At 42.4% G+C, this 22178-nt stretch overlaps 1 protein-coding gene across 3 annotated transcripts in view; it reads left to right on the top strand.

Moving 5' to 3' along the window:
* DHX35 (DEAH-box helicase 35) overlaps window positions 1–22178 on the top strand; it is an 89653-nt gene that overhangs the window by 27563 nt on the left and 39912 nt on the right. For all 3 annotated transcript variants that reach the window (XM_049869104.1, XM_049869103.1, XM_049869102.1), the window contains 6 exons: window positions 1270–1329; window positions 10081–10193; window positions 11316–11412; window positions 12274–12432; window positions 14181–14391; window positions 18726–18850. In XM_049869104.1, the coding sequence (XP_049725061.1) occupies window positions 1270–1329; window positions 10081–10193; window positions 11316–11412; window positions 12274–12432; window positions 14181–14391; window positions 18726–18850 (765 nt within the window). The remainder of the gene's footprint in view (window positions 1–1269; window positions 1330–10080; window positions 10194–11315; window positions 11413–12273; window positions 12433–14180; window positions 14392–18725; window positions 18851–22178) is intronic.

Raw genomic sequence — 22178 nt, 5'->3', positions numbered from 1 at the left:
CTGCCCATCTATTGGCCATGTAGCCTTGGTCAAGTTACCTAGCCTTTCTGCGACTCCATTTACTTATCTCTAAAATGGGGATAAGAATAGTGTCTTTATCTGTTGTATCCCACTGTAGCCACTAGCCACCTATGGCTATTTAGAGTTAAAGTAATTAAATTAGAATGCAATTAAAAATTCAGTCACATTGTGTACATTTCAAGGACTCAATAGCCACAGGTGACTAGTAGACTACTGTACTGGGCAATGCAGAACATCTACGTGGTTGCAGAGAGTTCTTTTATGCAGACCTGATCTAGAGCATAAGTTGTGAGGCTTGAATGACATGATGTCACACTCTCAAAATGGTGCCTGGCACAGGGTTACAACCAGCCCGTAAGGTGGCTTTGTGCAGAATAGCGAAACATGCCTCCTCTGGGATGATGTCCATGGCTGGTGGAGGGTGGGCTGGGTTCCAGATGCTACCAGCCTCAGCCAGGTGTCTTTGTGCAGTGCATACACTACACAGCTATACATTTTGGCCCTAGAATAGCACATAACTTAGTATATGTTAGCTGCTATTGTTATTTCCTGGACAAAGGGTTAGACATTCTGATACCTACTATGAATTATGCCACCAAATGGTTACTACCTTCCCAGGAACAGTATATAAGAGAACCTATTTCACTGAACCTTTGCCAATAGTAAAAAAAAATAAACCCTTGCCAATGGGATAGATGAAACCAGTGATCTCATTATTATTACATATTTTTACTATAGTTTATTTGATCATGTCTCATAAGCTTGTTGATTTCGTTTGTTTCTTTGAGTAATTGTTAATACCTTTTTCCATATTTCTGTCTTAGTGTTACTATTTTTTATCTGTTTGCTTTTGATGTATGATTTCATACTTAACTGTGTATACATAGATTCTGACTATACAGAGATCCAGGTGTCAGAGAGAAATGATTTCAGTCCAAATAAATTCAGATTCAGGTCTTGAAGCTCCTTTATATTTCCTTTGAAATGTTTTTTTTAAATCTTTTGATCTTGGAAATTTTCAGACATTTGCAAAATTAGACAAAATAGTATAACGAACCCTCCTTTCGCCTATGACTTTAAAAAAAAAAAACCATGATTAATTATGCTCAGTCTTGTTTCATCTATAGGCCCCTCCCTCTGCCAAAAAACACATACACTGGATTATTTTGAAATAAGTTCCAGACATCTTGTTACTTCATCCATAGATATTTCGGTGTGGTCATTATTTCCTGATGCCTTCTTTTATAGATTCAGAAGAAGCGAGGGGATCTCCGCTTGATTGTGGCCTCAGCCACTCTGGATGCAGAGGTAAGAGCTCATGCTGGAATTGTTGGACACATTGTAGGGAAGTTGCCTCTGGCAAGAGCTTGTCTTTGCCAGAATGATCTACCTTCCTTATAGGGCCATCCGATGTCCTAGATTCTATATGATCAGAGGATACTCCAGCTTGTGGGTGGAAATTGGCCTATAATTAATTGAGTTTATAATTACCTATCTGTCATGTTTCTCTACATACTATATTTCTCGACACATAGGCAGCTTCTTTTTATTACTTTTTTCAGTATGAGGCTATATTTCTTGAATTTATTATGACAGTAGCATATATGGGAGCCCTGGTGGTGCAGTGGTTAGAAGTGCTTGGCTGCTAACCGCAAGGCTGATGGTTCCAAGCCACCAGACACTCCACGGGAGAAAGATGTGGCAGTCTGCTTCCACAAAGATTAAAATCAAAACCAAACCTGTGGCTGTTGAGTTGATTCCAACTCAGTGACCTTACAGGACAGAGTAGAACTACCCCACATGGTTTCCAAGAAGCACCTGGTGGATTTGAACTGCCAAAAAACCTTTTGGTTAGCAGCCAAACCCTTAACCACAGCCTTGGAAACTCTATGTGGCAGTTCAGCTCTGCTCTATAGGGTCAGAATCGACTCAATGGCAGTGAGTTTTGGTTTATAGCATACATAGTTAGATTTTCTGTGCAATTGAAGTTTCCCCTGTGCATATAATAATTTCCATGTTATAAATTTCTGGGCCAAGTTTACATTATTTTTCTCTCTTGATAACTAGTATTTTAGTTAAAATAGCAAATATAAATCAACAGATATTTTTGGCCACTTGGTCTATACATGTTAAGCACCATGCTGGATACAGATGATTCCTGTACTCCCTGACCTCTCGAGGGAAACAGACACATAAATAGATGGTTATGGTTCAGTGTGTTGAGTGTATTCAGTACAAGAGTGTTCAAGGTGCTGAGGGAAGCCGGGGGGGGGGGTGCTGAGCTCCGTCAGGGTAGGGGTGTACAGAAGCTTTCACAGAGGAGGTGATAGCTGGGTTTGAAGGAAGTACAGAGATTTGCCAGCTGGGAAAGGGTAGGGAAGGGCATCTTCAGCCTGCTGAGAAGCACAGAGGCGTGAAACCATGTGTTCAGGAGCTGTGAGTCAAGTGTAAGGTGGAGGTCTTACTTTGTCTGCAAGAAAGGTCTCCAGCAGTGATTTTATCCCTCAGCCACCTCTCTGAACTCATCTCCTTGCACGTCCCCCAGCGCTGTGTATACTCCAGCCACCATGGTCCCCTTGCCGTTCCTCAAAAAATACTAGCATGCTTCTGCTTTACGGGGGACAGTTTTCTCCCAGATGTTCTCATGGCTCAACCCTCATTTCATTCTAGCCTTGCTCAGGTATTATCTTCTCAGAGAGGCCTTTCCTGACCATCCTATCTAAAACAGCGCTCTTGTTCTCTATCCTCTTGTCCTTAATATTATTTTCCTTTTAGCACTTATCATTACCTAACATGCATTTCCAAGTGTTTATTGTATTTCTTCCATCACTGAAATGTGAGCTCCGTGAAGACAGGGATTTTGACTGTCTTATTTATTATTTTATCCCATGCACCTAAAACAGTATCTGGTATAGAGTAGGCACTCAGGTTGAATGAATTTTAATTGGATGGGAAGTATGGGAGATCAAAATAGAGAGGCTGGCAGGGTCAAGCAAAGGAGGATGGGCTTTATCTTGTACCTGGTCAGGAGCCATGGGAGAATGTGAGGTAGGTTCTAGAAAGATCACTTAGGGTGTTGTGTAGAAGAAACAAGAGTGAAATTGGAGATACCATTAGGAAGCCATTTCTGTAATCCAGGTGAGATATGAAAAGGACTGATCTCCTGGCTTCCCCATGGCTTCAGGGTTACAAAACAACTTGGAGAGAGAAAAAGCTCAGCATGGATAAGAGAGATGTTTGTGTTTGTCTGGGCTGGTTTCTCAGGCCTTTTCGCAGGCTGCAGGATTCTGTTCTCTTAGGTGTGCCCATGATGACAACAAAGGGTCAGAGTCCCTTCGTCGTCCTCTTTATAGCCCATTCTTGTCTCCTTCGTGATACCTACTGGAAGGCTGTTTCAGGGACTGTACCTGACCTCACCTTCTCTTATATCCTCTGTGGCTCCATTACACAGAATGTCTTCTCCCTTTTTAAACTTACGTTTAATTTTTTTTTTTTGTAATTTTATTGTGGCAAAAAATATGTATAGCAAAAAGTTTGCCATTTTAGCCATTTTTAATTGTACAGTTCAGTGACATTAATTACTTTCACCATGTTGTGCTACAATCACCGCTATCCATTTCTAAAAGTTTTGCATTACCCCAAACAGAAACTTAGTACCCCTTCAGCAGTAACTCTTATTCCTCCTCCTCCCCCAACCCCTGGTAACCACTGATACATTTTTGTCTCTATGCATTTGCTTTTTCTGGATATTTCATATAAGTGCAGTATTTGTCCTTTTATGTCTGACTTCACTTCACTCGGCATAATATTTTCAGGGTTCATCTATATTGTAGCATGTATCAGGACTTTGTTTCTCTTTATGGTTGAATAGTATTCCATCGTATGTATATACCACATTTGCTTATCCAGTCATCTGTTGATGGACACTTGCGTTGTTTCCACCTTTTATTTATTGTGGGTAATATGCTGCAGTGCCCCTTGGTGTACAGGTACTTGTTTGAGTCCTTGCTTTCAAGTCTCTTGCGTACATATCTAGGAGTGGAATTGCTGGGTCATATGGTAATTTTACATTTAACTTTCTGAGGAACTGCCAAATGTTTTTGCTGCACCATTTTACATTTCCACCAGCAATGCATGAAGGTTCCACTTTTCCACATCCTTGCCAACGCTTATTGTTTTCTGTTTTTCTGATAATAGCCGTCCTAGTGGATCTGAAATGGTATCTCACTGTGGTTTTGATTTGCATTTTCCTAATGACTAATGATGTTGAACATCTTTTCATGTGCTTATTGGCCATTTGTGTATCTTTGGAGAAATGTCTTTTCAAGTCCTTTTCCCATTTTTTTAATTGTCTTTTTGTTATTGAGTTGTAGGTGTTCTTTATATATTCTGGATATTAGACCTTTATCAGATACATGATTTCCAAATATTTTCTCCCATTCTGTAGGTCGTACCTTCCCTTTTTTGATAAAGCCCTTTGATACACCTATTTTTCTTTTGTTGCTCATGCTTTTGCTGTCATATCTAGGAATCCATTGTCAAAAACGAGACCTTGAAGTTTTACCACGATGTGTTCTTACAAGAGTTTTATGGGTTTAGGTTCTTATATTTAAGTAATTGATCCATTCTGAGTTAATTTTCATATTATGGTATGAGATATGGGTCCAACTTCATTCTTTTGCTTGTGGAGATCCAGTTGGCGCAGTACCATTGATTGAAGAGATGATTCTTTCCCCATTGAATGGACTTGGCACCCTTGTCAAAAATCAGTTGGCCATAGATGTATAGCTTACAGTTTCTGTTGTGTTTGAAAACTATAATATCTATGTCTTTTCTTTGAATCATTGTTAATTAATAATTGCTCACAATTACCTTTCATTGTCTTTTGGTTTGGGATAGGGATTTTAGAGAACAGCTTCTTTCAGTTCTGTCTGCAATAGTTGATACAAAAAAACCAAACCCGTTGCTGTTGAGTTGATCCTGACTCATAGATGGAAGAAACTTTTTAAAGCGGTGTCTTGGTTTCCAACGGCTGCTGTATATAACCTGTAAAACCTTGTTGCCATCGAGTTGATTCCGACTCATAACGACCCTATAGGACAGAGTAGAGCTGCCTCATAGTGTTTCCAAGGAGTGGCTGGTGGATTGAATTGCCCACCTTTTGGTTAGCAGCCATAGCGCATAACCACTGTGCCACCAGGGCTCTGCTGCGATAACAAAAGACCATAAAGTGGATAGCTTTAAAGAATAGAAGTTTATTGTCCCACAGTTCTGGAGGCTAGAATCCAAATCAGGGTATTGGCCACGTCAATTCCTTCTGAGGGCTTTGAGAGAGGAACTTTTCCCTGCCTCTCTCCTAGCTTCTGGTGGCTGCTGGGCATCCTTGGCATTCGCTTGCTGCTTATAGATGCATCTGCATCTGTCATCATGTTGTGTCTGTCTTTCCCTCTGTGGAACTGTTTCTGTCCTTTTTTATAAGATTCCACTCAGAAGAGATTAGGACTCAACCTTCTTCGGTCTGACTTCATTAATTTAACTGATAAATCTGCAAAGAAAAACTACAGTTCCCTGATCAAAGTCACATCCCCTGGTGCAGGTGGTAGGACTTCAACGTATATTTTGGGGGACACGATTCAGTCCATAAGAGGTGGGAGGGTAGAATGTAGAAGATTTGGTATGTGTTGGCTATGCTGGGCTTCAGCACTATTCAGCTGGGCCTGCGGTGAGCTGGGACCATCCTCACCTGCATACCTAATGCCTCCTCTGTTAAGGCAGAGGTGACAGTCTGTGTGTGTATGAAGGGTGATCTGTGTTTGGGGTGGTGGGATCTATGTGTGGGTCTACATGTGTGTATGTCCCTGTGGGGTATGTATGGTATGTGGGTTCCACATGTGAAAGAAAGAGTGAAGAAGAGGAATGGCAGACGAGGAAGAAATGGGAAGAATGTGAGTGGGGGTTGGGGAGGGTGTGGTTAGGTATTATTTTGACCTAGAAGTGACAGGGGTACCCAGAGCTCATTCCTGGTCCTCCCAGCTTTTGGATCTGTGAGAGACAGACTAATTCCAAGCCCCGCTGTCTAAAAGAATAGGTCTGCTGATACTCTGCCTGCCCTGGCTTTGCTCAGGGTCTGGGGTGGGCCCAGCCTGCAGATGAAGACACCAGTGATTGCAGCTGGGAGGCAGAGGCAAGCTGAATATGATGGGGGCTGATCAAATAGCTGCCTTAGTTTAGTTGCCTTGTTAATATAATCCTAATTAAGCGAGCATCTATATAAAATGACCAGGTATAATTACAAAGTATTTATTGCCCATTTTATCATATGCTATTGCTTTCTTTTTATTTGCTTCCATTCACCTGGTAGAAACTGTGGTTGCTGACAGCTCCCATGGTTTTTTGTCACAGGTCCAGCTACTTAGAGACTAATTTCTCTTTCCAGATTCCTGGGGAAGGATCTTGGGGCCAGCTAGGTTCAGATAGCTCCCCACCCCACCAATCTGCATGAGCTAAGGGTGTTGGCCACAGGTCGGGCATGTTGTATAGATCAGGGCTTCAAACTGGCTCCTTCAGGTTTGAACCCCTGCTGATAATTTGCATTTCTACCCCAGATACACTGACTCAGCATCTACAGTTTAACAAGATCCCCAGGTGACTCTTGCGTACAACTTCCTGGGAACTGCTGGGCGCCCACCCCTGTGGGTCAGGTGGGAGCAGCTACCAGGGAAGGGAATTATTGTGAGTTGGAGAGATACCCAGCAGATGTCCACACCATTTAAACTACATTTGCTTCATAAAACTCAAATTTTTCCCTTCCAGATCCATTGAACTAATTTAACTCTTCCTATTTCTTGATTCTGCCTCGGTAGTCATGCACTGTTGGTACTATATTCATTTGCTTTCTCTCTGTGTATTTTTTATTTCCTAATAATATAATTTTTATAGTTTTTTAATAAAGATGAAGGGTAAATATCTTAAGGATAAAGATCTTGTGGCCTCTCGGCAAATGCTGGATTTTATTTCTTTAAAGAGTAGCTCCATATCTTTACTTTTCCAGCATTTCATATTCCTTAACAGCTAAGGTTTAGCCATCCACTCCAGTGAAATTGTTAAGGCACCATCTTCCTCCCTGTTCCACTTGCCTTTTTGGCCCACCAAGCCCTTCTTAAGATCTTCCTCCTCTTCCGTCTTGTAGCTTCTGGGCCCTGCTGCCTCATCTCTCTTTTGCCTCCCTGATGGCTTCCTTGTCTGCTCCTTTGCTGGGTGCTCCTCCTCTCAGGCCACCCTCTCACAGCCCCTGACTCAGCTGACACTTTGTGCTGGTGGCAGTGTGACAGTGATCCTGGAGTCCAGCCTCTTCTACAAACCTGGTCTCCCCCCTTCTCTGACTCAGCCCCTTTTTCCTTATAGTCATTTAGGCTTGAAGCCTTCATAGCTGTGGGAATTTTTTAGCCCTGATTAAGAGGTCATTCCCTCCTTCTCCCCACCCTGCATGTGTGTGTGTGCACACTCACTGTCAGGTCTTATCAGTTTTACCTCTGAAATGCTTTGCTTGTACGCTGCCCCTCCCTGAATTTGTTCCTGATTCATACATTAGAGTAGCTTCCTTAGTTAGTCTGCCTGCTTCCAAGTTCTTATCTCCGTTGCTCCTCTCCAAAACCACCACCAGAGTCTGGCACCGGAACACAGGTTGATAACATCATGCCCTTCCTCACTGCCCTTGTCTTACTCGACAGATAAAGTGCCTGCACAACATGGTATTCAGGCCTCTTCTGAGTGATAACAGCAGCCACTCACTGAATACCATTCTAGTTCACACCCATGCCAAGTGCTTTCACACACACTATTTAAATTACACAACAGCCTTGCAGGGGAGTTAGCAGTGTGTCCATTTTGTAGACACAAGAGAATGCAGAGGTGAGGCCGGCCTGCCCTATTCCTTGGGCTCTCTCCCTAGCCAGGGACCCCTTCACGTCCCAGCCTGCACTCTGCTAGCATCCTAGGAGGGGGCGTCCATTCCCCTTCCCAGTCATATCCGGCCTCCTTATTCTTTAAGGCTCAGCCTGGGGTTGCTGCTTCCTTCATGAAGCCTTTCTTAAAGCCAGCAATTGTTGATCTTTTCGCTCTCTCAGACTGTAACTTGTAGCTCTTTTTTTTTTGCCATTTAGTCATTCTGCTCAGGGTTGATTTTATTTTATAATTGGTTCTTTGCATGTCTGTCTCCCCCTGAATTATTTCCTTCTTTGGGGACTGGGGGTCTGTTCTCACTTCTTGTTCATCCCTTCTGATGGGCCTGTACTATGCATATCATAGGAATACAGGAGGGTTAAAGTGACTTGAAGTGAACTTACCCAAAAGACATTCAATGAAGAATGGTGCCCTGTGGAATTCTGCATAGGACAATAGAGTTCTTCTTTTGGCTTAAGGCACTTTTACATCAGTGCTTAATCTTTTTACACAGCTTTGAGGTTAATGTATAGCACGCCAGTATTTTGTAGTTAAATCCAGTTTACACTTTTAGAAGTGCACCCCCAAGTACATTCACTTTGTATTTGATGGAGTTCACCAGTGCACCTTCTGGGCTTTCTGGGTTTCAAGGAACCAAGATGGGCATGCTTGTAAAGATCCATGAGGAAATAAGGAAGACAGGATTTGGGATATATAGCCAGGTCTCATCGAAGAACAGAAAGTCATGCCCAGTGAGGCCTCAGGAAAACTGAGATATAGTTGGGGAATGGGAAGATCATTCAGAATCAAGTAATGGAATATTCCACCAGACAGGATGTCTGTGTACCCTCAGCAACTTCCCATTCAGGGCTCCTCTGACAGTGTAGTCACCCAGTTCTTCTCGGTTGCAGCGTTTGATCCTGCATTGCAGACCCATACCTTGCTCTCTGTGTATCTTGGGCTCACATTCCTTGAGAGGGATCTTTGGTTGAGTCTTTCCCTTCCCCATCATTGGCCAGAGCTTGTGCCAGGCCTCATAGGCTGTAGCTCTGGTGGCTAGCTGCCATTGTATAAATCCTGGCTGCCTGTTTGGGAAGAACTGTTGAGAGCCACTTCTCTCAACAGGCCACTGTGGTAGTGTCAGAGAAGTATCTAACTGATGACTTACAAAATCATGCAACACATTGTGCTAGCTCCTATAGGGCTTATGATGATGGGGAAAACACCTTCCCTGCCATCAAGTGGCCTCAAATCTACACGGAAGGTTATAGTACGTATAGATGTGTAACTCTGGTGCCAGGAACGCGTTGTTGTTGTTAGGTTCCATCAAGTTGGTTCTGACTCATAGCAACCCTATGTACAGCAGAACAGAACACTGCCCGGTCCTGTGCCATCCTCACAATCCTTGCTATGTCTGAGCCCATTGTTGTAGCCACTGTGTCAGTCCATCTCATTGATGGTCTTCCTCTTTTGCTGACCCTCTACTTTACCAAGCATGATGTCCTTCTCCAGAGACTGGTCCCTCCTAATAACATGTCCAAAGTACATGAGATGAAGTCTGGCCATTCTCATTTCTAAGGAGCATTCTGGCTGTACTTCTTCCAGGATAGATTTTTTCATTCTTCTGGCAGTCCGTGGTACATACCTACTGTTAAAGGGTTTATAGAAGTGAAAGTTTCCTTCATAAATTGATATCTTTTGTGATCAGATCTGTACTTCCCTGATTGGAGCTACACATCAACCTGATTTAACCTGGGCTATACCTTTTGACCTAATTTTCAGTTAAGTGAAATATAGGGAATAGGAATAAGATAAACAATACCATAGGTACACATTAAGTCAGATGTGTACTAAACGCAATTGTGACATCTTATCTTTATTATTCTTATCAAACGTTTAGCAAAGAGTGCGTCATTGCAATATGATTCCCAAAAATTGCAATAAGAAAAATATGAATATGTTTTTTATGCTTTTGCAACCCATAGTCTGTATTACATATCTGATCCCCACTACCACCCTTGCTCTGTCAGTTTTAGATTTTTTTTCTTCCCATGAATTACCATGAACTGTTTTTTTTTTTAAGAGGAATGAAGAATTTTTTTTTTTTTTTTAATTTAGAAATTTCGGGATTTCTTTAATCAAAATGAAACCAGTGACCTGACCAGAGATACATGCGTGATTCTTACAGTGGAAGGCCGAACGTTTCCAGTGGATATCTTTTATCTGCAAAGGTTTGGTGATACTTGAATTCTTAGCGATGGTGATTAGAAACTAGGCCTGTCCTGTGGAATGATGAGGAATGGCACCTGCACACAGCCCCACAGGCGCCTTGTCAGGCCTGTGATGAGCAGCGTGCTCTGTGTCTCCCTTCATCGGTGTGATGTTTTGGAACCCTGCTCAGTGTCACCACTGTTTTAAACTCTTGATCCTGATGTGTAAGTTTCTGTGAATCAGTGGTTGGTAGCTCAGATGGAGAGAACATACTGGTAAAACTTGATAGCTTTAAGAACTGGGGTCAGATTGGTGATTTGAATCATTTGGTTCTTAGCTCTCTATATCCTTTAGCAAGAAGGTTGGTCAGCTCTTTTGGGAGGAGCCCCCTCAGGAAGAAAAGCCAAAATCAAACTGGTTGCCATTGGTCGGTTCCAACTCATGGCAACACTATGTGTGTCAGGGTGGAACGGTGCTCCATAGAGTTTTCATGGCCATGACCTTTTGGAAGCAGATCTCCCGGTCTTTCTTCCAAGGCGCCTCTGGGTGGGTTTGAACTGCCAGCCTTTTGGTTAGCGGGCTAGTGCTTAACTGTTTGCTCTACCCAGGGACTCCCACTGGGACAGGAAAGGGGCCATCCTAATCCCTACACCTACCTACTCACTGGGCAGACAAAGACCAGGCATCTGGTTCAGTGACTGGTAAATCCAGAGAGTAGGGGGCTTGACTTCTGAGTCATTCTAGCTGTAGAATATACCCATCAGCTCCATCCATGCTGCCAGTGGTCAGGAGGGAGAATGGGCTCAGGAGATTGTAGGGTTCAGCACTGCAGTCACAGCCCTGATGTTCACTTGCCAGGGATCTTTGCATGCTCAGGTTAGCATGTCTGTTTGCATGGGTTTATTATATTTAGTTCTTTGCAAGTAAAGCTAAAAATCATAGCTTACTTGTAATTATGGATTGTTTTTGAATGCTGCATTTTAAAAAAAGAGAGTGAACATTTCATTCATCCGTATACTAATTACCTGCTGGGCAGGCCCAAAGTAACTGTCATGAGTCTTGGCCACCAGATTATTAGGGTAATTGATCTATATCATTACGAGCGTATCATAGTGATGAATTTATCCCATACATTTTTTCAGCCCTGTTCCAGATTATATCAAGTCGACTGTGGAAACTGTGGTGAAAATTCACCAGACAGAGGGCGATGGAGACATATTAGCGTTTCTTACTGGCCAGGTAATTCCACTGGACCTTTTCTCTGTGGGGAGTGGACGTGCTATGGCAGCACCACGATCAGTACAGATGCCTGTCGCTTTGTTTAGCCATTTATTTCATGTTTTGTTAGGTTATGTGGTTATGTAACTCCCCAAAAGTTTTTTGAATTGATGTCATTTACCTACTGATTTGATTGTCAGGGAGTCGTCGGCTTCTGCCTGTTCTGTCTGCAGAGGGTTCGTTGTATTTTAACTTTATTAGCGGACTCCAAAATAAACCAGGGAGTTCAGCCAGCAGACGGCCTTGTTTGTCGAAATTGAATTGCTGCCGCCTGCCTCCTTTCCCAGTGACAGCCTTACAGCTCATCCTGGACATGGGAAGTGGCCGCCTTACTGGAACAATGTCGGAACAAACACTGCCCAGGCGCTCACTCAGGGTTCTACGACTGTTCGAAACTACCCTTTGCTGTAATCTTTTCCGCTGTCACACGTTTTCCAGAGTTGAGTAATCTTCTCTGGGGACAGCTTACTGTGATTTTATATGCCACAACTTGTCCACACACATGAAATGCTTTGTTTGCCACCGTACGTAAAAGCTGCGTAAAATAGTCATTGTTTTTATTTATCAGGGACTCTTCTACTCACTGTGTTCAGTATAAATTTCAATAACTCCTATTTCAGTTGCAAATACTCACCCCATTGGTACCATTGTTCGCTAGTATTTGACCAAAAACCTCCCCAGAGTGGACGGTGATAGCACTGAAATCCATGAATCTGGCCAAAGTTAAAATCTTGAACCCAATTTTTGTTTTCTTTCAGTTTGGTAAAATGACATGCTTTGAATTGAACTCAGGTTCTTTGGTTCCTGGTCCCATGTTTTTAGGAAGAGGTAGAAACTGTTGTGTCTATGCTGATAGAGCAGGCTCGAGAGCTGGCTCGTTCTGGAATGAAGAGACACCTCCGGGTGCTCCCCATGTATGCAGGACTGCCTTCCTTTGAGCAAATGAAAGTGTTTGAACGAGTGTCACGCAGCGTCAGGAAGGTAAGACTACCTTGATGACCAAGGGCGTTGGCAGCTACCTATAATATATTGGTGCCCCTTACTATGTACTGGAAAGACTTTTTTTTAATTGTTGTTGAAACTATACACAGATTTATAAACCTGCCCCATAGACGGGCCACGCTGACAGTAGCTATCAGAGCAGGTAACTTTAATTGCTTCTTTTCTGCGTGCCTGATTTCCCCTGTGACATGAAGCTGTCTTGGCTTGAGGGACTGTTTTGGTGCATTGTGATTAGTCAGGAACAAAAGACAAATTACTGCAAAGGATTTCTAAACCATTTGCTGTGAACATCAATTTGCCTATAGTGCCAACTTTAAATCAGTTAATTCAAGGTGTGGCTTTAAAATACCTTGCCTTGAAATTGGGGTGGGGGAGGGTGTGGCGGAAGCATCCGTGTGGAGGAGCCAGCAGGCAGCCAGTCCGCCTACTGCTCATCGTCCACCTGGGCCTGACTCTGCTCTCCGCTTCCACTGGAGGAGAATACGCAGAACTGGCCTGAAGTCAGCTCAGAGCAGCTATTTCCCATTAGGTGGCAGAGCATAAAGTAGGTGAGGGGTGGTCCAGGATCCACTCCCCAGTCTTCCACCACTTGCAGGGGTACTCTGTTTATTAACCATCAGGGTGGAACAACTCGAGTCTACTCATCAAACATGAATTGCAGGAGACCTGGATTTTGTCCCTGAACTACTCTGTGCCCTTGAATGAGTTACTTAACCGAGAGTCTCAGTTTTCTTAGGTGTAAAATACAAATAATAATAGCTTTTAGATAGATGGTTTTATAATGTAAAATCTTGACTCTCTACTTCACAAAAATGTTAACAGGATTTTTATAAAATGATAGATGTAGATGTACCTGAAAATAAGCCCTAAGTGACGTGCGTGTGTGTCCTGCTGTTTAAAACCCTCTAGTGGCAGCTCTCTGTGCACTTGGAATAAAGTGCAGATACCTCACGGTGGCCCACAAGGCCTTGCACGATCCAGTCCCTGTCTCCCTCCCCAACCTCATTTGTGCTGCTTTGCCCCTTAATCTGTTCTGGCTGTGTGCTGGCTGTCTCCTCTTCATTTGAACTGTTTCTTCATCCTGGACTTCTATAGGGTTGACTTCTTCTCTTTCTTATAACATTATCCTGCTGGATTTTCTTCATAGTGTTTGTCACTCCCTGAAATTATTTCCTTATTTGTGTTGACCACTTCTCCACCCAAAGACTCGCACTAGACTGAGAACCCTAGGAACGCAGCAGCCTGTCTGTCTTGTTCATCACTATGTCCCCTGCACCTTGAACAGTGCCTGGCAGGGCACAGACCCTCAGAAAATAGTTATTATCTGAGTGAATCAATGACTATACATGTATAAGGTGGCAATTTACTTTAGTTGTGCAAAAGGGAACAACTAACATTTATTGACTATTTACTGCGTACCAAGTATTAGGCTTTTCTCATTTTATGTATATTTCTTACTTAATTCCCTCAACAACTCAGGGTAAATATTTTATAGAAAAGGAAACTGATGCTCAGGACATCAGGTAACTTGTCCGAGGTCACACGGTTAGGGAGAATTGAAGTCCAGCACCCCTCACTCCAAAACTCTTGCAGTATAACCAACTGCCCCTCACAGTTTCTGCAATGTCAGAAACATCTTTAAGTTATTTGGGATTTTTAATGGTTTATTAAAAGTGAAAAGAATCAAATAACTTTTATCCTTACTCTTCTTTCGGTGGGGAACTTAGGTGATAGTGGCCACCAATGTGGCAGAAACCTCCATCACCATTAGTGGGATTGTGTATGTGATTGACTGCGGCTTCGTGAAACTCCGTGCCTACAACCCCAGGACAGCTATTGAATGCTTGGTGGTGGTCCCGGTGTCCCAGGCCTCAGCCAACCAGCGAGCAGGGCGTGGTGGTCGTAACCGCTCAGGAAAATGTTATCGACTTTATACAGGTTGGTGTGGCTTTCCTGAAGGGTTAGCCTGAGCACTGGAGAACATTACAAATATTGATCCTTAATGGGAAGAACTTAATATAAATTCCAGGCCCCGCTTCCTTACAAGGCCCTCTGCAATCTGGCCCCCACTGCCTTCCTTACTCTAAATATAGTTCTTCTTTGCTACTCTTCCCATTGGACAAAGCTGGCTCATGAGTCACCACCTGTTTGCCGCTCCTGTTCTAACCTAATGTCTGGACCTAGACTGCCTGTAGTCATGTGGCCCCGTAGCTTGGGGTGTGTGTCTCAGGTTCTGTCTTTCTTACTTTTTCCTTAGCTTAATGTGCTCACACTGAGTTCTGTTTTCATTTCAGGTTCAGAGTGTCTTTGCAGAGCTAAAATGGCCAGTATCTCTCCTGAGACTTCTTAATAGAAAACAAATAGTAACCTCCTGCTCTGTACCGTAAACCATGCAAAGCTCCAAGGGAGCAAATACCATCACTATAAGGCCTGTCCCAGCCCTTAGCCAGCTTTCTTTCCAACTTGAAGACAGACTTATCAACAGATAATGATGTACTCAGAGCTGCTCTTTCGCTCTCTGCAATTCTTTTTTGTGGGGAATGATGCCAGGATTTCTGCCAATTGTGCACTTATTTTCCAAGTCACTTTTAACAATTATTTGTTTGTTGTTGAGAATATACACAGTAGAACGTATACCAGTTCTATAGTTTCTACATGTACAATTCAGTGACATCGATTACATTCTTTGAGTGGTGCAGTCATTCTCATCCTCTTGTTCTGAGTTGTTCCTCCCCCATTAACATAATATCACTAACTCCGAAGTTTCCTATCTAACCTTTTGAATTCCTGTCAGTTTGATTCCATATAGATGGATCTTAAAGGAGTATAATATTTCAGGCAGACCCTTCACTAATTAAGCTAAATTGTTGTTTGGTTTTAAGAAGACATCAGGGGGTATTTGCAGTTTAAGGTTTAAATATTATCTCAAGGCAATAATTTTGGGGGTTCATCCATCATCCATGGCTCCAGAAATTCTGGATTTCATGAGAATTTGAAATTCTGTTCTGTATTTCCCCCCTTTTGATCAGGATTCTTCTATAGAATCTTTGACCGATATGTTTAGTCATGGTAGCTGGGCACCATCTAGTTCTTGGTCTCATGGCAAAGGAGGCAGGTTGTTCATGGAGGCAATTAGCCACACATTCCATTTTCTCCTCCTGTTTCTGACTCTCCTTCTTCCTCTCTTGCACAAGTCATTTTTAATTGTTCCCTCTGTCTGATACCTACTGCAATCACTTACCAGGTTTGGGGATTTTATTTCTGTTACTCATATCTTTCTTTCCTTTCTGGTTATCATTTTCCTTGTTTAGTCCTTGACATCTTTTCCTTCAATCTTCCTTTTTGCAAATGTTTACAGAGCCCTTGCTGTCTGACAGGCATGGAGCTGGGGCTGGGATATCTAGAGCTGGGGAAGTTCTGGTTTCTTGCCACAGGGCTGACAGTCTGGTGATAGAAGCAGACCCACAAAAAGATCAGCATAATAGAGCGTGATAGGGTTGCCATAAGAGTGAACCTTAGAAGCAGAGAGCAAGAAGAGTGTTATCCTGCTGGGGAGTTGGGCAAGGTACATGACTGAGTCTGAGATGATCCTTGAATCTGATCTTATGGGATGCCCAGTAGTTATCCAGGTGAAGGAGTGGCAGTGGGGATTAAATCTTAGCATGCCAGTCAGAGGGAATGGGATGTACAGGTACTTGGAAAGAATGAAGGGGGTATGGTGTATTCATGGAAGTAAGAAAAAAGGCAGAATCTGAGGCCATAGAGGTAAGGGCAGCCATTGAAGATGCTAAGAAGGAATGATTGGAGTGGAAAGAGGAGAACCAGCACTAAAAGGCATCTTGAATTGCAGGGGAGGAGAAAGTTGTAAGATACTTTTAAAGAGGAAGTGGCCAGCATCATCTCGTGCTCTGAAGAAATCAAGTAGTAGAGTGCAGACTAAAGATAGACAGGTAGATTTGGTTAAAATGTCACTGGCTCCCTTGAGGAAGCCCTGGTGGTGCAGCGGTTAAAGCTCTTGGCACCTAAGTGCATGGGAGAAAAATGTGACAGTCTGTTTCCCTAAAAATTATACCCTTGACAACCCTATGGGGCAGTTCTACTCTGTCCTATAGGGTCGCTATGAATTGGAATCGATTTGATGGCAGTGGGCTTAGCCCCCTTAACAAGAGCAGTTTCTGTGGAGATGGGGCCGGGGAGGGGCCATCTGACAGTGATAGGGTGGGCTTGCCATCAGACTCTTGGCTTTTTCAGCCAGTCTGCTTCTGATGAACCTTCACACACACACACACACACCTGAGCTGGGTCCTTCCTGCTCAGGCCTTTCACAATTTCCCAGAACCTTCTAGGACTTTCCCTCAGCTTATCTTTTCCCACTATCTGCCTAAATGTTCCTTACACTGCAGCCTAGCTGTACTCCACTCTGTTCTTGGACACGCCTTCTGCTTTTCCATATCCGCCATGCATACCTTTGATAACGTTGCTTGGGCTCTTTCCTCTTTGTCCAACAGATCCTCCTTATCCTTGAAATCCTCTTTCAAATGGCGGCTCCCTCATGAAGCTACCTCAGATGCCTTCTTGCAACAGCTGTGGTTTCTTCTTTTGCTGAACCTCCATTTCTCTTTGGGAGGACCACTCACTGGAACCTAGCCTGTTCAGCCTGGGAGAGCCCTGTTTCTGGTCTTAGTCCTATGCCCCTTCACATAAACTCCACTCTTAGTGGAGTTCAGTTGAGTGTCACTGAATGCCTAGGAAGCTCCTGCTTCCTGAGAGTGTCTTCTCAGCAGGCCTGTACTCTTATCTGATAACTTTGCTTTTTCCTTGGTCAGTGGCTTGCTTGGCAAGTGTAGTTATCCTATTAAAATGCTGTATGCAAAATGCCCTTGAAATTCAGACAAACCTGTCTTGGAAGAAGTACACCCAGAATGCTCCTTAGAAGTATTCTTAGAGGATGGCGAGACTTCATCTCATGTACTTTGGACATGTTGTCAGGAGGGGTCCGTCCCTGGAGACAGACATCATGCTTGGTCAAGTAGAGGGTCACCGAAAAAGAGGAAGACCCTCAACAAGGTGGATTGACACAGCAGGTGCAGCAATGAACTCAGACGTAACCATGATCGTGACGATGGCTCAGGGCCAGGCAGGATTTCGTTCTGTTGTGCACAGGATTACTGTGGGTCGGAACTATTCGAGGGTACCTAACAGCAACGACAACGACATCCCATGTGGGACTTCTGCTGTTGTCTGTAGTCCAGAACCTTCCCGTTAGACCCATACATTAGGCAATTTATATCAGTCGGTGCACAGAGTATTGGTTATCTGTTCTCTCAGAGAAAACCGTTTTGAAGTTTTTTGGTGATAGTGCTATTTCTTCATGACATCTTTTGCTTTTTTTTTTTTTTCTCTAGGCAACTAAAGCAGTTGGGCTTCTGATGTGTTGCTTAAAGAGTGCGTGTATCAGTTAAAATATTGATACGGGAGGATTTTGTGGGTAGAGCAGACTCTATATAATGCATAAGCTTTCTGAATGCCTACAAAAATGATTTATTCTCTCCCTCCCTCTTTTTTCCTCACCCTTTTCACCTAGCTTTTATAAAAAGGCCTCCCAAAGTCTCTTCCCCTCCCTGCCCCATTTCCTGCCCCTCCCATCTAGGGATCTTTGTGCCTTGTGCAGCTTTTGCTATTTGAGGTCACCTTTCGTTCCTGACGGGGCATCTAAGCATTCATTAATCTATTGGTAGCAGCATTGGATTCTAGGTGTGGTCTTGTGTACCTGGCTCCGTGATTATTTAAAAAGTTAGATTTGGACAATTTCTGCTCTTTATACGATTCGGTCATTTGCTGTATTCTGGGTACAGCAACATGTAAAAAAATATTAGCATAGTGTGCTGATGAAGACACCTTGTCGGGGCAGGGTGCAGTTGGCAAAAAAAAAAATTACGTATGTGTTATTTGTGTAAAAATATGGTAACTTGTTGCTTTGATTTAATGTTTTGTTGATGAACTTAAAAGCGCTTTCAAAAAAGCATTCTAAAGTGAAAGGACAAACTTATATAGGTGTATTGCTCAAATATGTTTCTCTAAATATTTTTTAAATAGAATGGTCTTTCCTTAATATATAAACAACTTTATATGATGAAATCATAGTCACCTGTTTTGTGATAGAATACTAGAGCCTGTTGTTCAAGTTAGAGAAGGAAAACTGTCCCTTTGGCTTAATGATTGCATTCGATTGTGACATTTGATCCTGAGTAGTTCTCATTTCCTCTCCTCAGAGGAAGCCTTTGACAAGTTGCCTCAAGCCACTGTTCCTGAGATGCAGCGCAGCAATTTGGCGCCTGTCATCCTGCAGCTGAAGGCGCTGGGAATTGACAACGTCCTCAGGTTCCACTTCATGTCGGTAAGTCCTGCCTTCTGTCTGGGGCTGCAGCAGGGCTGCAGAGCTCCTGGGAGCACCAGGACATTGTTTACAGAGAGAGGCACCTTCCGTTTTTTTTTTTTTTTCCCATTCAACTTCTGTGTTGTGTGCCTACTTTGCACCAGGCCCTGTGCAGGGAATAGGAGATACAGCCAGACAAGGCAGACGCGGTTCCTGTTCTGACAGAATTCCTGTTCTTGTCTGCTGGGGGATAGAGAGCAGTGAGTGGGTAATTACGGTACAGGGTGCCTATTGCCCTGAGAGATGATGCCAGGGTGCTGGGAGAGCACAGAGGCAGGGCCCCCAGCTCAGTTAGTCATGTCTGAAGTGAAACTTGAAAGCCAAGCAGAATTTCACCGGGTCAGCAGTGGTGGAGGGTTCCATGATGGCGGATATGTGTAGGCCTAGATGCAGGTGTATCAGTCACACGTGGGGAAGTCAAGAGGGGTTTGGTAGAGCTGCAGGGAAGATCCTGTGTCTGTGTTCCTGGTTATTTCCTAAGGCAGGTTTGTAGGAGCGGAATTACTGGGTCAGAGGGCTGTAGTTGTTTTGTACATTGCTGAATTGCTTTACCAGTGTAAACTCCAGCAGTGCACGAACGCCCAACTTATTGTGCCCCCATTGTACTGTGCTTACCAATTTGACTGGCCAGAGAGAAAGAGAGAGAATTATCTATAATTTATATTTCAAACATTTATTTATGTTTTAAACAATTTATACTAAGGGCTCAAGAAATCATTGTATTTCTTCTGAATTGTCATTTATTAGAATTAGTGCTTATTAGTGATTTTCCAGAGTGCTTTAAATGTTTAATAATGTTAATGTCTTTAAGACATTAACTTTTGTCTATAATATTTCTTGTAATATTTTATCTGGTTATTTGCATTTTACTTTTTTTAAAAATATGTAGACATTCTAAACATTTCCATAGTAAAATCTTTCCATCTTTGCCTCTATGATTTCTTCTGTCATTCTTGTGCTATGAAGCCCTTCCCTATATCTAGGTCAGTTAGTAAATAGTCGCTTATGTTTTCTTAATAAATTTTTATCACCTGAAGACACAGTTTAACTCTTTGATCTACCCCAACTCTTGATATATGGTGTGATAAGTATGGATTTTTGGATAATAAAATCCCTGTTACCATATATCAGGATAAAAAGATGAATGAAAGAATAGAATGTAAAAATATCGCCCCCCCCACCCCAGAAAATGAAAAGAAAAAGGAGAAAAAAACAAATTGTGTGTTTATCCTAAGTATGAAGAAAGTGTCCTCTTTGACTGTTGGTGTAGTATAAGAATTTACAAAGGAAGGATGGATAGTATTTGCAAATTAAAAGCTTCTGAAAGCCTCACATCTAAGATTAAAGGCAAACACATAATGGAAAAAATGACAGATTCACATCTTAAAAGTTATAGAGTGTTTTCAAGCATCGTTTAGAATAAGTCATATATCCAGTAAAGAAAAGGAAGCCGCTCAAGTAGTCAGCTACCATTACAACGTGTCAGCTTTTCCAGGAGAGAGAGCAGTGCAAATTGAAATAGCTGTAAAGCACCACTGGACACTGATTAAATGATCAGACATAAAGAAAAATGATAAAATCCAAAGCTGACACAGTTTGGGAAACTAAATTCCCCACGTATTGCTGGTAGTTTTGTGCTCTGCTTCTGTCTTCCTGGAGGACTTCCTGACGATATTTAATGAGCCATACAAATGCCTGATATTCCTTCTTGTGAAAATTTTCCCCAAAAAAATAATTCAAAAGAAGAAAAAAGCTTACATATATATGATAATGTTTATAGCATCATTTTATATTAAAAGTGGTAAATAATGAAAACTTTAATAAGACTTTTAGACAATTGAAAACTGAAAAAATAAATAAAATTGATCTTCATATATTTCCTTCAGGCTGTTTTCCCCTGAAATTGTTTTTTACAGTTGAAGTCATAGAACTCTGTTGCCATCAGGTCAATTCCGACTCACAGCGACCCTATAGGACAGAGTATAACTCCCCCATAGGGTTTCTAAGGAGTAGCTGTTGGATTCGAACTGCCGACTTTTTAGTTAGCAGCCAAGCTCTTAGCCACTGTGCCACTAGGGTTCCTGAAATCATAGGGTACCTATATTTGTATATTTAGCAGTGTTACTTAAAATAGTGAAGAACTGAAAGACAACTTAATTGCCCAGTAATAAGGAAATTGCTTATTTTATGGAGTAGGACCTTGATGGAATATTATACACCTGACCCAAGAGATCACTGTAAAGCTTCTGTGGGTACAACAAGCAACGAAAACAGAAAAACATACAGTGAGAAAAACAAACTAGAATTGTACATACACGGTAATTCCAGCTATGTTAAAATCATATTTGTGTGTGATCTGAAATCAGATGAGGTCACAGAGAAATACTAGTGAACGTATGTTTAGCTGAAAATGCTGTGTATGTGATTCTGTTTGTTTGTTTTGGGTGAAATGTTTTATTGATGATGAAAAATTCAGAGAACAGAATTCATAGGGTTTGGTGATTGACTAGAAATAGGACCAGGGATTGAGAGAAGTCAAAGATGACCTCAGTAGTTTCGTTCTGTAATTGTTTAAAATCAAATGCAGTGCTTTGCTATTTCCCGTTACCACATATATTCTCAATATAAAGGGTTCCTAGAGGACTTCAGCTCCTCCATTTAGGTGTTGTGCATTATGCCTCTTGGTGAAGGAAGACGTTGTCACTGAGGAAAAGCTGGTGAAACGTTTCATCATTTATTCAGCAATGATTTGCTCTTTGTAGTGAATCATGTAGTTGTAGTCCCTCCCCTAATACGTGTGTGCTTGTGTGAATACAATCAGTACAACTTTTAAAAGTATGACTCTGTGTGGCCATCAGTGGGTGGGGTTAGTGGAAAAATGGTGGAGACCTGAGTTCAGCCTCTGGCTTTGCCACCATCTGCCTATAGGATCTTGTTAGGTACCTTTAACTGATTGCTGTTACTTTCCTCCTCTGTAAAATTGGGCTGTGACAGTGGAATGCTTAAAGTAAATTCGTTATGTGAATGCATTTAGAAAAAAGCTGTGCAGTTTGAAAAATACTATGATTTTATTGGCAGGCTTATTGGAAGCCAAATCATTTAGAGCGAAAATAATAATGAGCCTGGCACTTAGTAGGTGCTCGGTCAAGATTTGTGAAGGGAAAGGAGGTAGTAAGGATCAGGAGAGTCAGCCTGAAGGTCACAGGGTCAGTTTGGCTTAACGTCAGATTGTCTAGCGTTTTCTACTATTTCCAGAAAATCACATTGAACCTATGTGGAGTACTCACCA

This window comes from Elephas maximus, chromosome 25 (assembly GCF_024166365.1).
Source record: "Elephas maximus indicus isolate mEleMax1 chromosome 25, mEleMax1 primary haplotype, whole genome shotgun sequence".
Classification (NCBI taxonomy): Eukaryota; Metazoa; Chordata; class Mammalia; order Proboscidea; family Elephantidae; genus Elephas; species Elephas maximus.
The sequence above is the reverse complement of the archived record's forward strand: the minus strand, read 5'-3'. Positions and strand labels throughout refer to the sequence as shown.